General features: G+C 45.0%; 1 protein-coding gene and 1 long non-coding RNA gene across 2 annotated transcripts; one reads left to right on the top strand and one right to left on the bottom strand.

Moving 5' to 3' along the window:
• The first annotated feature begins 12,146 nt into the window (after positions 1–12,146).
• LOC146720047 (uncharacterized) lies at positions 12,147–12,455 on the top strand. Its single transcript, XR_014926227.1, has 2 exons — positions 12,147–12,321; positions 12,394–12,455. It is a non-coding gene; the product is annotated as an uncharacterized LOC146720047 (long non-coding RNA).
• An 8,332-nt stretch (positions 12,456–20,787) lies between these two features.
• Positions 20,788–22,298, bottom strand: LOC146720048 (uncharacterized). The gene has a single exon (XM_085489102.1). The coding sequence runs from the start codon at positions 21,960–21,962 to the stop codon at positions 20,934–20,936; it is 1,029 nt and encodes a 342-aa protein (XP_085345228.1). The 5' UTR covers positions 21,963–22,298; the 3' UTR covers positions 20,788–20,933.
• Positions 22,299–22,531: the final 233 nt, after the last annotated feature.

Here is a 22,531-nt window from a genome sequence, read left to right on the forward strand (position 1 = left end):
AAATTACGCGAGCCCCCTAACCAGAAAAGAAGGATCGCCCCTACAACGACAAAAGAAAAAACCTATATAACGCGAACTCCCAATAATGCTCTTCTTCGGGGCAAAATGACCGCCTAACAATGTGGGCGCTATTGTAAAAAAAATGGACACGAAAACGAGAGTGTAGAAAACCGAATACAATAAAACGCCGGAAGAATGAGACGGGAAAAGCATCAGCCCTGCGGGAAGGTCGGGTACCTTCCCCAAAAAAACCCCCGGTCTCCTCTCCCAAAAGACCCGCCGATAATCAGTCGAAGGGAAAGATACCGAGAAACCAAATCGCAACATAATTTACCCGGTCATTCCCCCCCACCGGGCCCCCCCGTCGCCCCTTTAAATTCAATGACAACCGCAAATAAACGAGACTGAAGCGACAACAGTTCCGATCCTAGCGACGACACCCCATTTTCGATAATATAAATGATCGATTCGTGCAAAGAACTAAAATCGGACCGCAAGTTTATATCGATCCCAGATAATTTCGTCACGCGTAAGGATAACCTAGTCGTTTTTGTCACACAACAAGGTATACCATCGACCTTGGAGCTCGCATGCTCCAAGAGAACAAATCTTTGCCCATGATTAGAGGAGCAGCTCTAGCCAGGGCAAAGGTAAACCGCGACGGAAATCGCCAAATTATATCGTTAGTCGTCAAAGAACGCGAATCGGAATTACCGAAAAAGAGATACTACAAGAATCATTACAATCGCTGTTGGATGTCGTCAGAGAATTGGAACTGTCTTCTATCTCATTAGCCAGAGGCGATATCGACAACGTCCCCTGGAACGCGGTACACTCTTTACTAACGCGCATTCTAAGCGAAATTAATGTAAAAATATTCATTTGTAATAACGAAATATCTATTCCCCAAAAAACCGAGAGAGAAAACATTATCGCCGAAAATCATAATTCAGCGATCGGTGCCATAAAGGCATCACAAAAACATACCAACGTATAAAGAAACGCTACCAATGGAACGGTATGAAAATGACATTCAATTTTTATAAAAAACTGTTGCCCTTGCCAACTGAAAAAATTAGTCCGCGTAAAGACCAGACAACCCATGGTTCTAACGGCACTTGTTTCGTCTCGTGGGCTTTTATGCGCCCCCTGGCAGGGTGTCGTTTATAATTTTATAAAACCGTACGGTAACAAAGAGCCAAGTACTCCGGGCTGGCGGACCCAAAGCTTAAAAACCCCTCCATGCCTCTCCGGTATTTTCCGTTATTGGGGTCGAGAGATTTCTGTCTAATAAATTAGAAGGAGAATGCCTGTGGGAAATTTTCCTGCCCCATTGCCCCCGGGCGATTGGTGGGCAGGGGGGGTTTTTTCCAGGGGGGAAAACATGTTTGGGTCGCGAAGACGATCAAATCTTCGTTCGTTGATCCACGGGAAAAGGGGAGTGAACCCGGGGCTTACGATTTTCATGGGGGTTTTTTTAGGGCCCTGATAGTAGGCGGGCCACGTTTCCCCGGGGTTTTGGGTTTTAGTCTTACCGGGGTGTTGTGTATTTGGTATAGGTTGAATAGTTCATTGAAACCCCTCGTGTTGGGTTTTAGTAAGATTTTCGATCTTGGAAGAGGAAGAGGATTTTTTTTGGAGTGAGGGGGGTTTCGTTGTAGCACTCTCGGTAGGGTAGGCGCTTTGACAGGTAAATTTGAAAAAGGTGTAAACTTCACCTGCATTTAGGCGGTAAAACCGGGAATTCATTATTCGAGCGCCTTTTGTCTGTATCTTGCAGAGAAAAATGCTTGAGGGGTTGCCTTTCCAGTGACCTTTTTTTCTCCCTAATATCCCTTGAAGTTGGGGTCGTGGGTTTTCAGTGTTTCTCGACGTATAAATTTTTAATTTTAATTTTTTAAGAGTCGGGTGTCGATTCTGACCTTGGAACGGCTTTTTTAATTCCCCTTCGGGCCTCTTTCGAGGGTACACAGTTGGGATGTTCCCTTCGCCAAGGTTGTTCCGCATACGTTGGTCCGGTTGTCCCTTTTAATGCGAAGGTTTTTTCACCGCCGTGACTTATAAATCGTTGGCGTTCTCTTGGGGAGTGCTGGGCGACAATCGATATGCTATTCCTTGAGGAAAAATCGTATCGTCCAAAATGAATTTTTCAATTTGGCAGGATTTTCCCGAAAGGGGGAGGCGCCGTCGGCATCAAAGCATTCGCCTGTCGTTAGGGACAGCGGGCCGATGGAGTATATTATTTTATTTTATAAAAGGGGGGCTCCCAATTTTCGTATCGTGATTCGTATGAGGGTTTCACATCACTCGTCCCCCTGACCGTTTCGTCGCTGAAATGGGGGCCGCGATTTTTTGTCGTCTTAACTTTCCGCGAGTGTCATTTCCTTAGGTTTGTTGCATTTGGCTTAACCCAGTAATTTTGCTGGTTTAAAAATCCTAGGGTTGTCCCCCTTTTGTGCAAAATTTTGGCATTATTGCCGGATTTTTTTTCGGGATATACTCCTGTCTTCCCTTTTGACCGGTGCTAATAGACATTCCCCAGTAAAATATGCCGGGCTATTTCGATTTTGATGGTAGGCAAGTATGCACGAATCATGAGTTGGAGTAGTTGTTAAAGACTTCCCCCTTCTTAGGTTCGTTGGGTTTGGGTTTTTCATCCGATATTAGAGGGAGATGTTGTGTGTTAGGCCCCTTCCACAGTGAAACCGATTGTCCGGGATATGGGGCCCGGAAAAGGGCCCTCCCAGGGTAATTTCGAGGCCCATCTTTGGTGGTTTGGTTATAAGGGGCCTCCCGTTGGCGTCCGAGTATATGTCTTGGGGTGGGGGGCTTCAAGGGTGGGGGGTTGATGGGGTGAGGGGTTAATTCCAATGTACGGTTTTTTGTCTTAATTGGGTTATAGCTAACTTAACGTTATTTTTCCTTTTTTTATTTTTGGGGCCCCAAAATTGGGGGGTCCTTTTCCCGGGTCCTTTAAGGGGAAATCAGGCTAGGGGGAACCCCTTATTTTGCGTAAATGATTCTTATTGGGGGATATTTCTTTTACTTCTATTCTTTAGCTTGGGGGTTTAAAATTTTTCGGCTGCGGCCCCCCGTTTTGGGGGGAAAATTCCCCCGCAATTTTTGATAGGGGTGGTTAAATATTGTTTTAAAAAATTTTTGGGTTAGGGATGGGTCGAAAAGGGGGCCCGCTCAAAAGGGTACCCCCCCGGGAATTTTTCCCGAAAAAAATTTGGGGGGGTTTCCCTAGGGAGTGGGTTTTTTTGTCCTTTAAATTGTACGCTCGGGGGGGGGAAATTTTAATTTTTTCCCAAAAAGATGCTTTTGGGGGGGAAAAATTTGGGGTCCCCCAAAATTCCCAAATATTTTTTTCAACCCATTGCTTCAAAAAATTTGCCCAGGAAAACCTTGGGGGGGATTTCCGGGTTCTAAAAACCCCCAAAAACCCCTTCGGGGGTTGTGGGGTTCCCCGCTTTTTTGGTTCCCTTAATTGTTGAAATTTTAAATTTTCGGCTCTGTTTAGTGATAAATGGGGGCCCTGTCTTGGAATTTCCCCCCCTTTTTGGCCGGAAGAAAATTAAGGTTTTCGGGTTTTGTAAATTTTTTTTTTTGTACTTGTAATCGCCCCCCCTGCTTGGTCCGGAGTTTTGGGGATTCGGCAAAAATTAATTTGTTTAAGGTCCTGGGGGATAAAGTTAAAAAAAACGTATTGGTTTTGGGGGTTTTTTGGTTTTGGGAGGGAAACCCCCAAGGGAAAAAAAATACTTTTTCGTAAAGGGAAAAAAAGCTTATTCCAATTTTGGAAAGAAACTTTTTTTTTGTTTTAAAAGGGAATTTTTTGGGGGTTCGGTTTTTTGGACCAAAATTTTTTGTTTTTGGGTTTTTTTTAAACCGAAACCCATTTCCCTTTTTTTGGGCCCAAGCCCCGGCGTGGGGGGGAAAAATTTTTGGGGAATTTTTTAAAATTTTTTTAACGCTCAATTTTTAAAGGGGTTTTTTTTAATTTTCCTATTTTTAGTTTTGGGTGGCCCTGGGGTTTCCCCGGCGGGGGACGGGGTTTTCGGCGGAATTGGTTTCTTTGGTTCCTTTCCCGGGGGGCCGGGTTTTTTTTTAAAAAAATTTTTTTAAAGGCCGATTTCCCTCCTTGGGTATTTTTTATTTAAAAAGGGTTTTATTTTCAAATTTTTCTTTGGGCCTTGGGGTTTTTTTGATTTTGAAGGAAAAAACAAAATTGATAGGGGGGCCCAAATTCTCGGCAAATCTAAGTTAGAGTGTATTGCTCCCTTTAAATTTTTTTTGTTCAAAAGCCGGAAAAATTTCCTTGTTTTTTTCCGGGGGAGGAGAATTTTTGCTGTTTCCCCCGGGTTTCCCTTTTCTTTGGGCAAAACGGGGAAAATTGAATTTGAATTGTTTGCAAATTTGGTTTTTTCTTGGTTGTTTTTGGGTTGGGTTCTTGAAATTTGGGGGGGGGGGTTAATTGGGGGGTTCCCCGGGTGCCGAAAATTTTTTCCGGGTTTTTTCGGCGGGGGCCTCGGGGGCCGGGGGGGGGGTTAAAGGGGGGTTACCCTTGGGGAAATCCTTGGGGTACGAAGGAGTTTTTACGGGGGTTTTCCCCTCGGGTTTCGCCTTTCGGTTTGGAACAGGGGGCCCCAGTGTTTTCCCCCTTTAAAAAAAAATTTGGAATTTTAAGCCAAAAAATTTCAACAGGAAAAAAAAAAAATTTTTTTTCCCGACAAAAAACGAAAGGCAAACTTTAACTTAAAGGGGGGGGGGGGATGCCCCACAACCCCCGGGCCCCCCTTCCCAAAGGGGGGGACTTTTACGGGGAAAACCGGGGGTCCTTTTTCCCCGGCTTTTTTTTTAAAACCCCCCTGGGTTCGGGGGCCGGGGGATCCAGCTTTTTTTGCGGGGGGATTTTTTTGGCGGGCCTTTCGCCCTTTTTTCCCCTTCTTGGCGGGGGGATAGGGGGGGAAAAAAATTTCCCCAAATTGGAAAAATCCCGGAACAAAAAACCTTGTATTTGGGTGTAGAGGTAAGACGGTTTCCAACCCCTTTCGGGGGCCCCTTTTTTTGGTTGGGGGTTTGATTTTTCGGCGGAGAGGCGGGGGGGGCATTTTGGGCGGGGGGTTTAATTTTTCCTTTTTTTGATAATTACCAATACTTTGGGAATTCTTTTAATTTTTTGGGGTTTTTAAAAAACGGGGGGGCCCTCCGGAAAACAAAATTTTTTTTTCCGGGGGAAGATGGGTTTCTTTTTAAACTTTTAACCCCCCCTTTCCAACCCCCCAAAAGGGTTTGTGGTCCCGTACAATTTAAACCCCTTCCTTTTACCGTTTATTTTGTAGGGCCCCTTTTGGGGGGGAAAAAATTTACGCTTTGGGGTAAAAACCTAATTTTTTTGGGGCCCCCAAGTAGTTTCCTTTTTTCTTTAAATAGGGGCCGAATTTATTTTTTTTTTCGCTCGGGCCTTAATTTTTACCCCAAAAAACCCGGGGCCCCGGGGTTTAGGCCTATTTGGGGAAATCCCTTTTTCCCCAAAATTCCCCAAAAATTTTTGGCCCTTTCAGACAAACCGCCTTTTTTTTTTTTTTGGCATTTTTTTTTCCGGGGGGGGGGGTGGCCCCCTTCCCCCGGGAAAGGGGGGGGTTAAAATAAAACGGGAAGGGGGGTTTTTTCCCTAAAAACCCGGGGGGGGGGGGTTTTTTTTCTTTTTTTTAGTACGGGGTTTTTTTTTTTGCAATCATTTTCAAACTTTTTTTTGGGGAGGGTTGCCCGTAAAAAAGGCTTTTCCCTTTTTTTTTCCTTTTTTAATTTTTTTGGCCCAACCCCAAAAAAGGGGTTTTTTCATCCTTTTTCAGGGGGGGATTTTCCCGGGTTTAAGGGCCCGGTCGCCCGGGGCCTTTAAATTTTTTTTTTCCCCGAAAAAATTTTTTTTGGTTTTAAATGGAAAACCCCTTTCCCGGGGTTTTAAAAAAAATTTTTTCCCCTTTTGGGGGCCCGGAAAAAGGGGAAATTTTTCTTGATCCTCTTTTCCGGGGGGGGCCCTTTTTAAGGGCGGGGGGGGGGAAAACTCCTTTTAAACCGGGGGGGGTTTTATTTTTTTTTTTAGGAAAAAAAAACCCCCGGGTTTTTCAAATTTCCAGTTTTTTTTCGCCTTTAATTTTTACCCTTTTTTCCCCAAGTTTTAAACCCCCCCCCCGGTTTTTTCTTTCTTTTTTTTTTTCGGAGGAAAACCCTCGCAAACCCCTTTTTTGTTGGCCCCCGGAAAATCCGGGGGGGTTTTTTTTTTTTCCCCGGGCCCCTTTCCTTTAAAAAAAAAGGGGTTCCCCCCCCCTTTTTTCCTGGGGGGCCAAATTTTTGTTTTTGGCCCCTTTATTTTTTTTCGGTGGGCTTTTTTCGCAAAATTGGGAAAAGGGGGTCCCCCGGGGGGGCATAAAAATAAAAATTTTTTTTTTCATTTTCCCCAAACCTTTGTTTCCCACAATTTTAAGTTTCGGCCCGCTTTTTTAAGGGGTTTTTTCCGGGGTGGGAAGGGGGGACCTTTTTTGGGGGGCCCATTGGGAAAAGGGCTTTTTTGGGGGAAGGGTTGCGGGGGGGCCCCCCCTTTTTTTTGAACCCAAAAACGGGCCCCCTTTTTTTTCCTTAAAATTTTCGTTTTGCAAAAAAAACCGTAAAAAAGGTTTTTTTGAAACGCCGGGTTTTTTTTATGGGGGCCCCGGTGGTGGGGTTTTATCCTTTTGGGGTTGAAAAAGGAAACCCGATGGGGGGGGTAAATTTTTTTGGAAAAAACCCCCCCCTTTTTAAAAGGGGAACCCCCGCTTCCTTTGGGGGTTTGATCCCCGGGCCCGGGGAAATTTTTTTTCCCACTTTTAAAGGGTTTGGAGGGGTACGGCCCGGGTCCCCCGATCGTTTTTTTTTCATTTCGGGCCCCGGGGCCCGGGAAAAATTAATCCTATTCCCCAAATGGGGCCGGCGGTTTTTTGGGGGGGGGGGCCCCCCTTTTTTTGGAGGGGGCCCGGGGGTTTTTCCTTTTTTTGGGAAAAGATCCAAACAAGGGGAGTTGGGTTTTTCCGGGGGGGTGGGGAATGGGGTTTTTATTTTTTACCCTCGGTTTTTTTCCCTTTTTTGGGGGGGGGTTTTTGGGGGGGTTCTGGTTTTACTTGTTTATTAATTTCCTCCTTTTGCACGGCGGAAAAAGTATGTTTCGTGGGACCGCTAATTTCGGTTTTCGGGATTTTGGGGTGTAGTGACGTCTGTGGATTTTAATTTTCGGTGGGGAGACGGAACAAAAACGTTTTTAGCGTTTTGAGGGTTTTGTCGGTTTAGTTCCTCCGCATTTGTGTTCAAGCCCGCAAAAAGTGTTTTTATTTTTCGGGACGAGATTGTGTGTTTGGGCGGGTCAACGCGCGACGTTTGAGGTTTTTTTGTCGTTATTTTATGGGTTTGGGCCCCCGATGCCCTAGGGTTTTAAAGGGGCCCCCCCATGTTATGGACCCGTGCGTTGGAATTTTAGGGTTTTGGAGGTGTTTTATGACCTGAGATAGGTTAAGGATTCGAGGGGCGTGGGCAAAATTTTTGGAAATTTTCCATCTTTGTAATTTTTCCCTAGGTAAATCAATTCTTTTCCTTTTCGCTGACTTGGAGCGAGACGGTGGCCCGCGATCTAGCCGGGATTTTTACCGTCTGAGCATCGTTAAAAGGGATTTGCGTTTGCTGCCACACGATGCAGCGCTTGGAATAATCTATCTTAGACGCGTCGCGTAAGAATTCGAATCCTAGGATTCCGCCTTGGGAAATTGGAAAGTCGTCTGGGACTAAGTGGAGGTCGATCCTGTGACCGAGGTATTTTATACTTGTCGCTCCGAGCGTTTCGATTTTATCGCTTGTAATTCCGCTAAGGAAAATAATTATGCTTTTATCGATAACGCAATCGGGGCTTAGTTGGCCTTGTTTAACCAAGTTGGGTGCCGCGCCAGTATCTATCATGAAATTCGTGTTGCGTGCTAAACCGTCCGCGGCAATGGAAACGGTGGGCGCGTGCGAAAAATCGTTCGGAGTTAGCATGGCGATTCTGGTTTCTCCAGGGCTTGCTCCGCGTTTATTAGTCGTATTGGACGATCTGTTTCCCGAGACGTTCCCGCTCGAGCCTCGTCCCTGGGCCTCGAGGGGTGAGGGGAGTTTCCCTGACGTGAGTTATTGTATTGTCTTTTCCGGCACTCCTCTATTTCGTGTCCCGGATTTTTACAGTACCTACAGTATTTGTTGTTACTGGTTCGTTCGTGTCTATTGTTCTCGGGACCCCCCTCGGTTGGCGTCTTCCGTTCTGTAAGTGTTTGTCGGTCTCTGTGACTGTGTACTATTATAGGCTTTTGGAAACGGCGCGTTACTGTGCCGTGTTTGTTCGACGCGCGGCGAGTACTCGGCTCGAGTCCATCTGTTGTTAGGAGATCGTTCCGTGTTTATTTTTATGGGCGTCGAGTGGGCTAAAGGCCTTTCATTCGGATATACGTTACGTTCGTATGAACGGCGCGGAGTTTCGAATCTTTCATTGTCTAGTTCCGATCCTTTCGCGAGAATTTTGACGTGTGAAAAAGCTAGAAACGGGTCGCGATAGTGTTCTTGTCTCAATTGTATCCTATAGGCGAGTGGCAAGCCCTCGCAGAAAGATCGTGCTGTTAAGGCGTCGATTTCGTTTACTGATCCGACGGATAGCATTCCTTGCGCTCGGCGTTCCGCGTCCGTTATAGAAGATCGCAAGTCTTTTACGCGGCTAATGAAATCAAGGATATGCTCGTTTGGTTTAAGGTAAATTGTGCTCAGCTCCCCACGATACTGGTCGATGGTTTTCGGGGATCCGAAGGCTCCATTCAGGAGGTCGGCAAGTTGAGTTATCGTTTCGCACTCTTCGTCTTCTACGGCGCATATAGCTCGCCCGCGTAACTTAGTAAGAAGTAGGCGGGTTAGGTTTCGCTCGGACGATGGTGGGAATATTTCTTTAGCGCGTCTACATGCTCGTATAAATTGAGAGAGGGGGATATTTCGACCGTCGAATGGCGGGATAGTCTCAAGTGCTTCCCTGAAAGACACCCTTGGACTATCATAATTGGTTCCGTGTTGGAATGCGGGAGACGCCTGTTCGTCGAGAAAGCGTCCCGCGGTGCTGGGAATATATTGCGTAGGTATCGTATTGTTCCCGCGCATGGAGTTTATCTCCTGGCGTAATCGTTCGATTTCTTGGAGCATATGATCGCTTAAGTCGGGTTTTTCGGTTGCTACCATTGTGATGGAGTTCAAACGTTTTTCCATCTCCGTTTCTTTACTCACGAGGTTACTGCGGATGATTTCGAGGTCTTCTTCCGAAGCCCGTTTTTCGCGTTCGAACGTTTCTTTCTGCTGTTGAAGCATCTCGGATTGTTCGCGTAACCGTGCTTCCTTGGCATGTAATTGAGCGCGAAGTTCGTCTATTTCTACTTCAGTGAGCTTTTTCGTACCCGATTTCCCTCGTGTTTCCATCGCAAATATTAACTCGTATCCCACCGCTGTCACCAAATTTTGTTACGTCTCGTGGGGTCGCGGCTGCGAAAATTTGAATGCAGAGCTCGGCTTTTTCCACGAGACACGATCGCTATTACGGGTACGCGAATCTATGCGATTCTCCCCGGGGATACCCGCGATCTGAGGTTATTCGCGCTGGAACTGAGGTGATCGGATTATTGCGAGGGACCTACCTGTGACTCTACTGTAATAAAGATAGCTTCGTCGATTGCTCTATGCGAAACGTCGTTGGGGTTGCGTAAATAATCTTCGTACGTAAACTGACAAAGCTCGCACAAATCACCGATTCGCGTGAGGGTAAGTCGGAAGTTGCAGACTCCGCAATTTATTCCGATAGGTGTTCCGCCTATGATTAGAGTATGCTTCCGAATCCTTGTCCAAAGTAATTTCGAGACTCTAGGTAAGGTGGAGTAGCATGAAATGCAGAGAGCTGCCTTAGTCTCAAAATGGATGTACCCGACACCAACTTGGCAATAGAATAAGGGTTCAAACGGTACGAAGAGATTAACTTCTGGAGGAGGAGTTATACCTCTAAGGGTGAGTGGGCACATTTGTGTTTGTTGCGTAATCGAATTGATAATGCGTCATTCGCTCGTAGATCTTCGGTGAACCCGGCAGTTATCGAGAAGTTAGTAGTCGTCGGCAAAACCGTCGGTAATTGTTCAGTAAAACACTGGTAAGGTGCCAGTAAGGTGTCGATAACCCGCTGGTAAAAGAACGTATGTCGGTATATCGTCGGTAATGTCGGTAAAAGAACGTATGTTGGTATATTGTCGATAACGTCGGTAAAAGAACGTATGTCGGTATATCGTCGGTAATGTTGGTAAATCGAAAGTGTTCTCAATTGATTATTGTTTAAATGACTACTTGTTGTACGGATTTACGAAGTTATTTCTTGAGACACAAGATTTTTAAGAGATTGAACTATTTGCGTTTTTCCGTGTTAGAATTCCGAGAGTGGCACCGCATGTGGTGGTCGACCCTAGTTTTATAGCCCGACCTTTTTTTTATAGCTTCCGCAGTGACGATGGAAAAGAGGAAAAATGCGTCGGAGATTTTTCTAGAATGTTCTCTTCCACGTGGTAGAAGCGTCTCTGAATTTGCTAACACGCGCGATTCCTTAGGTTAACGTGAATTTCACTTACCTTCAGTAGCACTTTCTTGATCGTGTCGGCTCGTACTTGGAGGTAGTGCGTGCGGCGAGGGTCGTTTCACTGGGATGTTTGGCGGCGGCAGGCGTCGTGGTTGGAACGTTATTGGTATGCACTTCCACTGTAGGAGTTCGTCGTTGTTATTATTTTTAATGTTGAAAATGTTCTCGTATTCAGGATCGGCCTGATATTCCACTCCGAGGAATTGAGAATATTCTTCGGTCGCTGATTCGCGATAAAGTCGGTTTAGTTTTCGTAATTGATTCTTCCTTCCTGCGCGTCGCGTCTTAGGCATATTGAATTTGATGCATCCTCTGAATGATTACTCAAATAAGGAGGGTTGATATGCGGCGGACCTCACTATCAATTCCTTATTTTGGCAAATGCTGAGAATGTTAATTCTGACTGTGATGAGCGGTGGTCCGCTCCAAACACAGTTTGAATTATTCTGAATTCAAACGCCGTATGACAAATTTAAAACGCTATCGTATTTTATCACGGGAGTGGAAGTTTTGAAGAATACTGAACACTAGTTCTCACACATGAATACACTGATTTATTCGTATAGTAGTACAAAATTCGAGACTAAAACTTAGAATTAGAATTTAGATTTAGACTTAGAATTTAGAGTTAGAATATTATACTTAGAGTTAGAATTTTAGAATTAGAGTTAGGATTTAGAATTTGGACTTAGAGTTAGAATTTAGGAGTGCGACTATACTGTTCGGTGTCGCGCAGAGAACTGCCGAAATTCGGGACTGCTCTGAGGTCCTTCGTTTCGGCGGCTCGGGCCTGCGGCGGCCTGGAGAGGGGGAACTCTCCGGAGTAGGGGCTCTCACCGTGGTGGGAGATCCTTAGGCGCTACGAAGCGCCACGCTTAGTTTCTAGGCGGAGTTAAGCGTCATGGTCCGGCTTGGCGCGCTTTTCAAATAGCGTTTAAGGAACTTGGAGTAAACGAAAAAATTTATACGGCCTGACGTGACACGCGTCACAATTATCAGTCATATCGGAACATAGATTATTGAACCATGAATTTAATTGGGAGGATGTAAAAGTTTTAGACGAGGAGCCTTTTTTAGGTAAACGTTTGATATCCGAAATGTTCCACATAAAACGGCAGAGGAATAGTTTAAATTTACATAGCGACACTGATAAATTAAACGAGAATTTTGATCTGTTAATAGAAAAATTTACCAAAATCTAGCTTTGTGATTATACATAGCCGGTTTTTTTATTAGACCTTTGACATGAGTGCCGATAAGTTTTAGTTGTTTTTATTTTTATTTTTATATTTTATTTTTATATTTTTATATTTGTTTTTTGCGTATATATGTATCGACTGGGTCGAGGTAGAATACCGCACAGTCGTTAGAGTGATGTGTCACGTGTAGCATCGTCTACTCTCTGTTTTTACTGTCGGGGTGAGTGTATTTCCCGGTTTTTAATTTTTAATTTTTGTGGATTTTTCTACGTTTAATCTATACTATGTTGATTAGTGTTGGTAAGGGAGTCACTGCTCTGCTTCCTTCCTGACGATGGTCACCGTTAGGGAGACGCTCCGACGGCCGGACGGTTTGAATAGGGAGGAGAATGATATTTAATTTATTTGCGGATTGTATGTATATGAGTTTTATAATTTTCTGTTTGTACCGATTATCTTTTATTTTTGTTTCTTTGTATTTTGCAGCTACTGAAGAAGACCCGAAGTGGGTCGAAACGTTTAGAATTTAATAAATGAGTTTGATTTGAGATCTCATTTTAATTTATTAATTTTGTGCATGTCGTCCGCACAGGCTCCGATTGCCGTTGAGATTTTATTTTTATTGTAACACAATAATTCGAGCCGAGATTAACTGTTTTTATATTTAAACACCTCGGTTGTCCAATTTGGCGTGTATCCCTTCTCGAAAAGTTGTTTGTACTTGTTGACGCGTACCTGATCACCTACTTTGAACTTTGCCGGGCCCGTGATTTCTACATGATTGTACACGGTAGCCAAGAGTCTTTCGGCGATCGCGGGGGTAACGTCGGCGGGTCGCATACCAATCGTTCGATGCTTGCGTCCGTTGTAATCTGATACGAGGCGTGGCAGTATGTCGAACCTCTTGTAAGTGCCATTCAGCGTAAACATCTTCCACATGTCGTTCTTTAGCGTGCGATTGATTCGCTCGACGACCGACACCTTCAATATCGAATATGTCGAATAGTGATTAATGTCATGTTTTCGCATAAGTCGTTGCACATCGGCGTTGTAAAATTCCTTCTTGTTATCGGTTTGCATGTTTTTCGGACATCTCTTGCTGTTTTGAATTATTTCAGCGATTGCGTCAGCTGTCTCGCTTCCTCCTTTACTCTTGAGTGGTACAGCCCACGCATACTTGCTCAACACATCGATGACGGTGAGTATGTAGTGGTAACCTCTGTTGAAATGGGAGTACGGACGCATCTCGACAATGTCGGTTTGCCACAGATCATCGTATCCTCGCACTATGACATGTCTTCGAGGGAAATTTTTTCTCGCTGACGCGTGCAACTGTTACGTCTCGTGGGTTCGCGGCTGCGAAAATTTGAATGCAGAGCTCGGCTTTTTCCACGAGACACGATCGCTATTACGGGTACGCGAATCTATGCGATTCTCCCCGGGGATACCCGCGATCTGAGGTTATTCGCGCTGGAACTGAGGTGATCGGATTATTGCGAGGGACCTACCTGTGACTCTACTGTAATAAAGATAGCTTCGTCGATTGCTCTATGCGAAACGTCGTTGGGGTTGCGTAAATAGTCTTCGTACGTAAACTGACAAAGCTCGCACAAATCACCGATTCGCGTGAGGGTAAGTCGGAAGTTGCAGACTCCGCAATTTATTCCGATAGGTGTTCCGCCTATGATTAGAGTATGCTTCCGAATCCTTGTCCAAAGTAATTTCGAGACTCTAGGTAAGGTGGAGTAGCATGAAATGCAGAGAGCTGCCTTAGTCTCAAAATGGATGTACCCGACACCAACTTGGCAATAGAATAAGGGTTCAAACGGTACGAAGAGATTAACTTCTGGAGGAGGAGTTATACCTCTAAGGGTGAGTGGGCACATTTGTGTTTGTTGCGTAATCGAATTGATAATGCGTCATTCGCTCGTAGATCTTCGGTGAACCCGGCAGTTATCGAGAAGTTAGTAGTCGTCGGCAAAACCGTCGGTAATTGTTCAGTAAAACACTGGTAAGGTGCCAGTAAGGCGTCGATAACCCGTTGGTAAAAGAACGTATGTCGGTATATGGTTGGTAATGTCGGTATAAGAACGTATGTTGGTATATAGCCGGTAATGTCGGTAAAAGAACGTATGTCGGTATATTGTCGATAACGTTGGTAAAAGAACGTATGTCGGTATATCGTCGGTAATGTTGGCAAATCGAAAGTGTTCTCAATTGATTATTGTTTAAATGACTACTTTGTTGTACGGATTTACGAAGTTATTTCTTGAGACACAAGATTTTTAAGAGATTGAACTATTTGCGTTTTTCCGTGTTAGAATTCCGAGAGTGGCACCGCATGTGGTGGTCGACCCTAGTTTTATAGCCCGACCTTTTTTTATAGCTTCCGCAGTGACGATGGAAAAGAGGAAAAATGCGTCGGAGATTTTTCTAGAATGTTCTCTTCCACGTGGTAGAAGCGTCTCTGAATTTGCTAACACGCGCGATTCCTTAGGTTAACGTGAATTTCACTTACCTTTAGTAGCACTTTCTTGATCGTGTCGGCTCGTACTTGGAGGTAGTGCGTGCGGCGAGGGTCGTTCACTGGGATGTTTGGCGGCGGCAGGCGTCGTGGTTGGAACGTTATTGGTATGCACTTCCACTGTATGAGTTCGTCGTTGTTATTATTTTTAATGTTGAAAATGTTCTCGTATTCAGGATCGGCCTGATATTCCACTCCGAGGAATTGAGAATATTCTTCGGTCGCTGATTCGCGATAAAGTCGGTTTAGTTTTCGTAATTGATTCTTCCTTCCTGCGCGTCGCGTCTTAGGCATATTGAATTTGATGCATCCTCTGAATGATTACTCAAATAAGGAGGGTTGATATGCGGCGGACCTCACTATCAATTCCTTATTTTGGCAAATGCTGAGAATGTTAATTCTGACTGTGATGAGCGGTGGTCCGCTCCAAACACAGTTTGAATTATTCTGAATTCAAACGCCGTATGACAAATTTAAAACGCTATCGTATTTTATCACGGGAGTGGAAGTTTTGAAGAATACTGAACACTAGTTCTCACACATGAATACACTGATTTATTCGTATAGTAGTACAAAATTCGAGACTAAAACTTAGAATTAGAATTTAGATTTAGACTTAGAATTTAGAGTTAGAATATTATACTTAGAGTTAGAATTTTAGAATTAGAGTTAGGATTTAGAATTTGGACTTAGAGTTAGAATTTAGGAGTGCGACTATACTGTTCGGTGTCGCGCAGAGAACTGCCGAAATTCGGGACTGCTCTGAGGTCCTTCGTTTCGGCGGCTCGGGCCTGCGGCGGCCTGGAGAGGGGGAACTCTCCGGAGTAGGGGCTCTCACCGTGGTGGGAGATCCTTAGGCGCTACGAAGCGCCACGCTTAGTTTCTAGGCGGAGTTAAGCGTCATGGCCGGCTTTGGCGCGCTTTTCAAATAGCGTTTAAGGAACTTGGAGTAAACGAAAAAATTTATACGGCCGGACGTGACACAACTCGTTTACCAACTGCCGTCTCTCCAAACTATGTTGCTCGTTGTTATTTTCACTATTTATTCTCGTTTGTTCACGTTTGTGCCACGTTATTTCGGGTTTTTTCACGTTCGTGCCACGTATTTCGGGGTTCGTTCACGTTTGTGCCACGTTGTTTCGAGGTTCTTTCACGTTCGTGCCACGTTATTTCGGGTTCTTTCACGTTCGTGCCACGTTATTTTGGGGTTCGTTCTCGTTGGTGCCACGTTGTTTCGAGGTTCTTTCACGTTCGTGCCACGTTGTTTCGGGATTCATTCACGTTCGTGCCACGTTGTTTCGGGGTTCTTTTGGGGTTCGTTCACGTTCGTGCCACGTTGTTTCGGGGTTCGTTCACGTTCGTTCACGTTCGTGCCACGTTATAGCGTTGTTCACTCCCGTCTTTGACCCATTCGAAAATCGTCTTTGACTCGTTTGCAGCCTTTTTCACAGTAGCTTCTGACCCGTTCGTAGCCGCTTCTGACTCGATCGTAACCGTCTCTGACTTGTTCGCAACCCTTACTGGGTTGTTGATAACCTTTAAGGACTTGTTCGTAGCCTCGGTCGCAGCCCTGCTTGACATGTTCGTAACCTCGATTGTAGCGGTTGCGTTCGCCACCGTTTCCAGATCGTTCACTGCTGTTTCCGGGTCGGTCACTAATGCCACTCATTGTTGTTTGCAACCACTTCTTCTAGCCGTATCACAACTATTTTATAAATGATTCTGAGCCAGCCGCTCATTTAGGTTAATAGTCGTTTCTGAATTAGCCGCGCGATGAAGTTCTTTTATCGCAGTCTCCAACGCTCGTACATTCTTCTCTAACGCAGTCAGCTTCTCATCTAACTCTTTCTGTTGGACCATCAATGTTTTAAAGCACTCTTCCAGGTACAATTTGTTGACAGCATCAGTATCCGCCTCAGGTTGCGCTACACGGCGAATCTTGCGCAATCTCGCGTCATAATCTGTAGCGACGCGACATAGAGCGTTTTTACGCACACATCTTCTCATCAATGTGTACCAATGATTGCCGGTTGTATCAATTCTCCTCTCGAATAATCCAAATTTATTGATAGACATTTTTTGCAATGCTTTGTAAAGTGTCACGCGATGAACTGAATAGATTGTCGGGACCTTTGTTTAATTTTTAATAATGCCCGCTTCTCTCAGTTCCTCCATGATCGACAGGATCTCGTTGTCATGCGCGTTGTTGCCAGCTTGGCGCGAAACGTCGAGCAATCGTAGGCGATCCACTAGCTCGTTGGGGTCATCCCAGTGCACGTAATCAATCTTATTGCCGGTTAGCGTCATAGCGCGAGGCATTCCCATGCCAGATTTTGGGCTCTCCATCCGCGTCAACGGTGCAATTATATATTTGTACTTGTCCCTATTGCTACCTTTCACACGACCTTGCGCATCAAAATTGCGTTTATGCACGTTTGTCGTCAATAATATGTGCTTGTATTTTTGCAAATCGTCCTCCTGGTAATCAGGTTTTTTCTTGAAAATCAACTCGTACAATCCGGGCGTTCCAATGTACCGCGTGTCGCCTATGATTATTGTCATCTTTGTCAATCGCAAATCGTTTGCTGCCGAGCCGCATTTCATTCTCGCCGAAGTAGACTCCGTATACATTATCAATTTTTTTCTTCTCATCAGCACCGAGGAGAGCGTCCATGTACTTTTGTCCTAATGGCCCCCAATCCTTTCGCATCATTTGTCGACCTTCCGGCGATCTTAACCAGTGTCGAAGGGATATTTCGGGCGGGTTACGCGTGGTTTCGAAAACATTTTCGTCTACGAGTGCTTTGGGTATCACAGGTAGTACGCTTATCGGTGTAGATGTTGTCGGCAGTGAAGCATCCAATGGTTTCGAAATATCATATTTTCTCTTTTTCAATTCTTCCTCATCTTTTTTATATCGCTTGATAGTTTTATGTTTTCTTTTTTTCGGTGTCTCCCCCTTATACTGTGTCTCAATCTTCACACCGTCATCGTCGTCGTCGTCGGTGTTAGGCTCGTTTTTCACCGAAATCGTCGCGTTGTCGACAATTTTTTGTAGCGGCTTGATAATAGGTTTAAAGTGAGTCTTGACGGCGATATCATCATCGATCTCTCCGGTCTTCAGAGCGCGATGTTTCTTGCGAATTGATTCGGCCGTCTTCGCAATCTCTTTGGCAACCTTTTCACGCTCGCAAATATTATCAGCCATGTCACCAACAATCCTTCCGGTCGTGAGAAACTCCAGAGAGTGCTGCCGACAACTAATGGCTCTGCGGTATCGCGAACTCGTTACATCCTTTTCTGTATCGCCCGTTCGTAAACGAGCTGTCCTTGTCTATCACTAGAAATCCATACTTTTGCTGCAAACATGTACGACATAAATTACTGAAATCCTCATACGACATGTCGGTATTCACGTGATCGTTGTACACATGCTTCAAATTGGTGGCGTCCTGTTTAAACAGAATTAGCAGGTTCGCGTTGTCGCGTATAAGATGTTTCGGTATTCTCGCATATGTCTGACAGAGATAGAAGCAGTCAATGTTCGAGTGGCGCCCCATTGTGAAGCACTCTCTTATCGTATTTTGCTTGTCGCATGCCACATCATTAAAGACAAAAATTGAATTTGGACATGCCTCGCTTGGTGGAATGACGTCACTGTTATTGGAGAATGTAAAGTAGCCGATTTCGTCAATCGGTGTCAATAAATTTGCCAAATAGCGATATTTCGGCTGTTGCAGCGATTTAGAGTACACGTACACGTTCTCGATACGAACGCCGTGCGGATTTTCCAGCAGGCTTATCAACACGTTGGTTTTACCGCAGTTTGAGGGGCCGCAAACGATCGCGCGTATAGTTGTCGGTAACATCGTACCGTGTTTGCGCACACCTTCGTTCACGCTGCAGCGTATTCTGTCGTCGTAATTCATCACTCGTATCGTCAGAGGTTGTCGCACGAACTTAATTTTTCTCACTCCCGATTTGATGTCCAACGTCCGCCTATTTATAGCTGCGCGGACTCGCGCTTTGCTCAGTATTGTCTAGAGATTGCGGCGGATGTCAACGAAAATAGGCTCAGGTGTATTAAATCGTGCGATAAACGCACTTTCGGTCGAGCTTCATATTTCCGGATATCAATTTTGCGGCCCGGGAATTCGTTTGAAAAAGCGTTTGGCTAGAGGTGATCAAGGCGTCAACCCATTGGACGCGGCGTGTCGTAAACACGATATAGCGTACTCTCGTGTTACGTCTCGTGGGGTCGCGGCTGCGAAAATTTGAATGCAGAGCTCGGCTTTTTCCACGAGACACGATCGCTATTACGGGTACGCGAATCTATGCGATTCTCCCCGGGGATACCCGCGATCTGAGGTTATTCGCGCTGGAACTGAGGTGATCGGATTATTGCGAGGGACCTACCTGTGACTCTACTGTAATAAAGATAGCTTCGTCGATTGCTCTATGCGAAACGTCGTTGGGGTTGCGTAAATAATCTTCGTACGTAAACTGACAAAGCTCGCACAAATCACCGATTCGCGTGAGGGTAAGTCGGAAGTTGCAGACTCCGCAATTCATTCCGATAGGTGTTCCGCCTATGATTAGAGTATGCTTCCGAATCCTTGTCCAAAGTAATTTCGAGACTCTAGGTAAGGTGGAGTAGCATGAAATGCAGAGAGCTGCCTTAGTCTCAAAATGGATGTACCCGACACCAACTTGGCAATAGAATAAGGGTTTAAACGGTACGAAGAGATTAACTTCTGGAGGAGGAGTTATACCTCTAAGGGTGAGTGGGCACATTTGTGTTTGTTGCGTAATCGAATTGATAATGCGTCATTCGCTCGTAGATCTTCGGTGAACCTGGCAGTTATCGAGAAGTTAGTAGTCGTCGGCAAAACCGTCGGTAATTGTTCAGTAAAACACTGGTAAGGTGCCAGTAAGGCGTCGATAACCCGTTGGTAAAAGAACGTATGTCGGTATATGGTTGGTAATGTCGGTATAAGAACGTATGTTGGTATATAGCCGGTAATGTCGGTAAAAGAACGTATGTCGGTATATTGTCGATAACGTTGGTAAAAGAACGTATGTCGGTATATCGTCGGTAATGTTGGCAAATCGAAAGTGTTCTCAATTGATTATTGTTTAAATGACTACTTTGTTGTACGGATTTACGAAGTTATTTCTTGAGACACAAGATTTTTAAGAGATTGAACTATTTGCGTTTTTCCGTGTTAGAATTCCGAGAGTGGCACCGCATGTGGTGGTCGACCCTAGTTTTATAGCCCGACCTTTTTTTTATAGCTTCCGCAGTGACGATGGAAAAGAGGAAAAATGCGTCGGAGATTTTTCTAGAATGTTCTCTTCCACGTGGTAGAAGCGTCTCTGAATTTGCTAACACGCGCGATTCCTTAGGTTAACGTGAATTTCACTTACCTTTAGTAGCACTTTCTTGATCGTGTCGGCTCGTACTTGGAGGTAGTGCGTGCGGCGAGGGTCGTTCACTGGGATGTTTGGCGGCGGCAGGCGTCGTGGTTGGAACGTTATTGGTATGCACTTCCACTGTAGGAGTTCGTCGTTGTTATTATTTTTAATGTTGAAAATGTTCTCGTATTCAGGATCGGCTTGATATTCCACTCCGAGGAATTGAGAATATTCTTCGGTCGCTGATTCGCGATAAAGTCGGTTTAGTTTTCGTAATTGATTCTTCCTTCCTGCGCGTCGCGTCTTAGGCATATTGAATTTGATGCATCCTCTGAATGATTACTCAAATAAGGAGGGTTGATATGCGGCGGACCTCACTATCAATTCCTTATTTTGGCAAATGCTGAGAATGTTAATTCTGACTGTGATGAGCGGTGGTCCGCTCCAAACACAGTTTGAATTATTCTGAATTCAAACGCCGTATGACAAATTTAAAACGCTATCGTATTTTATCACGGGAGTGGAAGTTTTGAAGAATACTGAACACTAGTTCTCACACATGAATACACTGATTTATTCGTATAGTAGTACAAAATTCGAGACTAAAACTTAGAATTAGAATTTAGATTTAGACTTAGAATTTAGAGTTAGAATATTATACTTAGAGTTAGAATTTTAGAATTAGAGTTAGGATTTAGAATTTGGACTTAGAGTTAGAATTTAGGAGTGCGACTATACTGTTCGGTGTCGCGCAGAGAACTGCCGAAATTCGGGACTGCTCTGAGGTCCTTCGTTTCGGCGGCTCGGGCCTGCGGCGGCCTGGAGAGGGGGAACTCTCCGGAGTAGGGGCTCTCACCGTGGTGGGAGATCCTTAGGCGCTACGAAGCGCCACGCTTAGTTTCTAGGCGGAGTTAAGCATCATGGCCGGCTTTGGCGCGCTTTTCAAATAGCGTTTAAGGAACTTGGAGTAAACGAAAAAATTTATACGGCCGGACGTGACACCTCCCCCCTTAAAATAAAAATGTTGGAATTTAATGTTCCAACATTTTGGACTTAGTTTTCTATGCGCTACGATTAGGTTCTTAACTTAACATTGGTTATGTAAATATTTATTTAGTTCGCCGTAATCTTTCATTGGGGGAACACTCGTAGGGTGAGTTTTTGCACACACTTTGCCACTGTCTGATTCGTTAATCGAAGGGGTTTGTTGTGTGGGCAGGGTTAAGGGTGTTTCTTCTTCGTTCGTTGGAGGGGGTTTCAGGTGTAGCAGTTCTCGTCCGTTGTCCTGTTCTCCGTCCGCTGATCTACCAAGGTGTAGGAGGACGTTGGTCACTGAGGTCCAAATGGCTCCGAGTAGATGTAGACTCCATCCGTACACCGAGTGGAGTGCGTACCCATGGATCAGGGTGTCGATTATTAATTTTATCATCCGTACGGTAACGAAGATGCCAAGTACTCCGGCGCTGGCGGATCCGAAGCTTATAAATCCCTTCCATAGCCTGGCTCCGGTATTTTCCGCTATTCGGTCGAGAGATTTCTCGTCTAATAAATTCAGCAAGGAGAAACTGCCTGTAGGAATTTCCTGTCCCATTGCTCCCCTGGCGATTGTGTGGAGCATGGAGGGTTTTTCCACGGGGAACATGATATGGTCGCGAAGACGATCAAGATCTTCGTTCGTATAGATACCACTGGAAGCGAGTGAATCCGGGCTTACGTACTTCCATGAGGGTTTGGTTAGAGGCCTGATAGTAGGCGGTGCCACCGATTCCACGGGTTTCGGTGTTAGTCTATACCAGGTGTTGTGTATTTGGTATAGAGTTGGTAATAGTTCATTGCAATCCCTCGATGTTCCGGCTTTAGTAAGTATCTTCGATCTTGGTAAGAGGAAGAGTGACTTATTTTGATGAGTGACGGGGAGTTCGTTGTAGCACTCCTCGGTAGGTCGTAGGCGGCATTTGACAGGTATACATTTGATAAGGTGTATAACTTCACCTGCAGTTATGGCGGTATAACCTGGAGACTTCATTATTCGATGCGCCATTTCGTCAGGTGCTATGCTTGCTAGAGAAAGTGCGTTGAGGAGGATCTGCCTTTCCAGTGCACATTTTTGCTCCATAATATCCTTGTATAGTTGGGTCAGCTGGGTTTTCAGGTGTTTCTCGACGTATATAAATTTTGAATTCACATATGTGAAGATGTCGAGGTTGTCGATTCTGACCTTGGAACGGCTTTTGAATGTCCGTTCGGGCCTCGTTTCGAGGATACACAGCTTGGGATGTTCCGTTCGCCAAAGGTTGTATCCGCATACGTTGGTCTCGGTTGTCCTTGCTAATGCGAAGGTTGTGTCACGCGCCGTGACTGTATAAATCGTTGGCGCTTCCTCTTGGGGAGTGCTGGGCGACAATCGATATGCTATTCCTTCGTAGAGAACATCGTATCGTCCAAAGTGACAGTTGTCAATTGGCAGGATTGTCCAGAAGGTGGAGGCGCCGTCTTTACATAACCAATGTTAAGTTAAGAACCTAATCGTAGCGCATAGAAAACTAAGTCCAAAATGTTGGAACATTAAATTCCAACATTTTTATTTTAAGGGGGGAGGTGTCACGTCCGGCCGTATAAATTTTTTCGTTTACTCCAAGTTCCTTAAACGCTATTTGAAAAGCGCGCCAAAGCCGGCCATGACGC

This window comes from Nylanderia fulva, unplaced genomic scaffold (assembly GCF_048542155.1).
Source record: "Nylanderia fulva isolate GAGA-0341 unplaced genomic scaffold, ASM4854215v1 Scaffold795, whole genome shotgun sequence".
Lineage (NCBI taxonomy): Eukaryota > Metazoa > Arthropoda > Insecta > Hymenoptera > Formicidae > Nylanderia > Nylanderia fulva.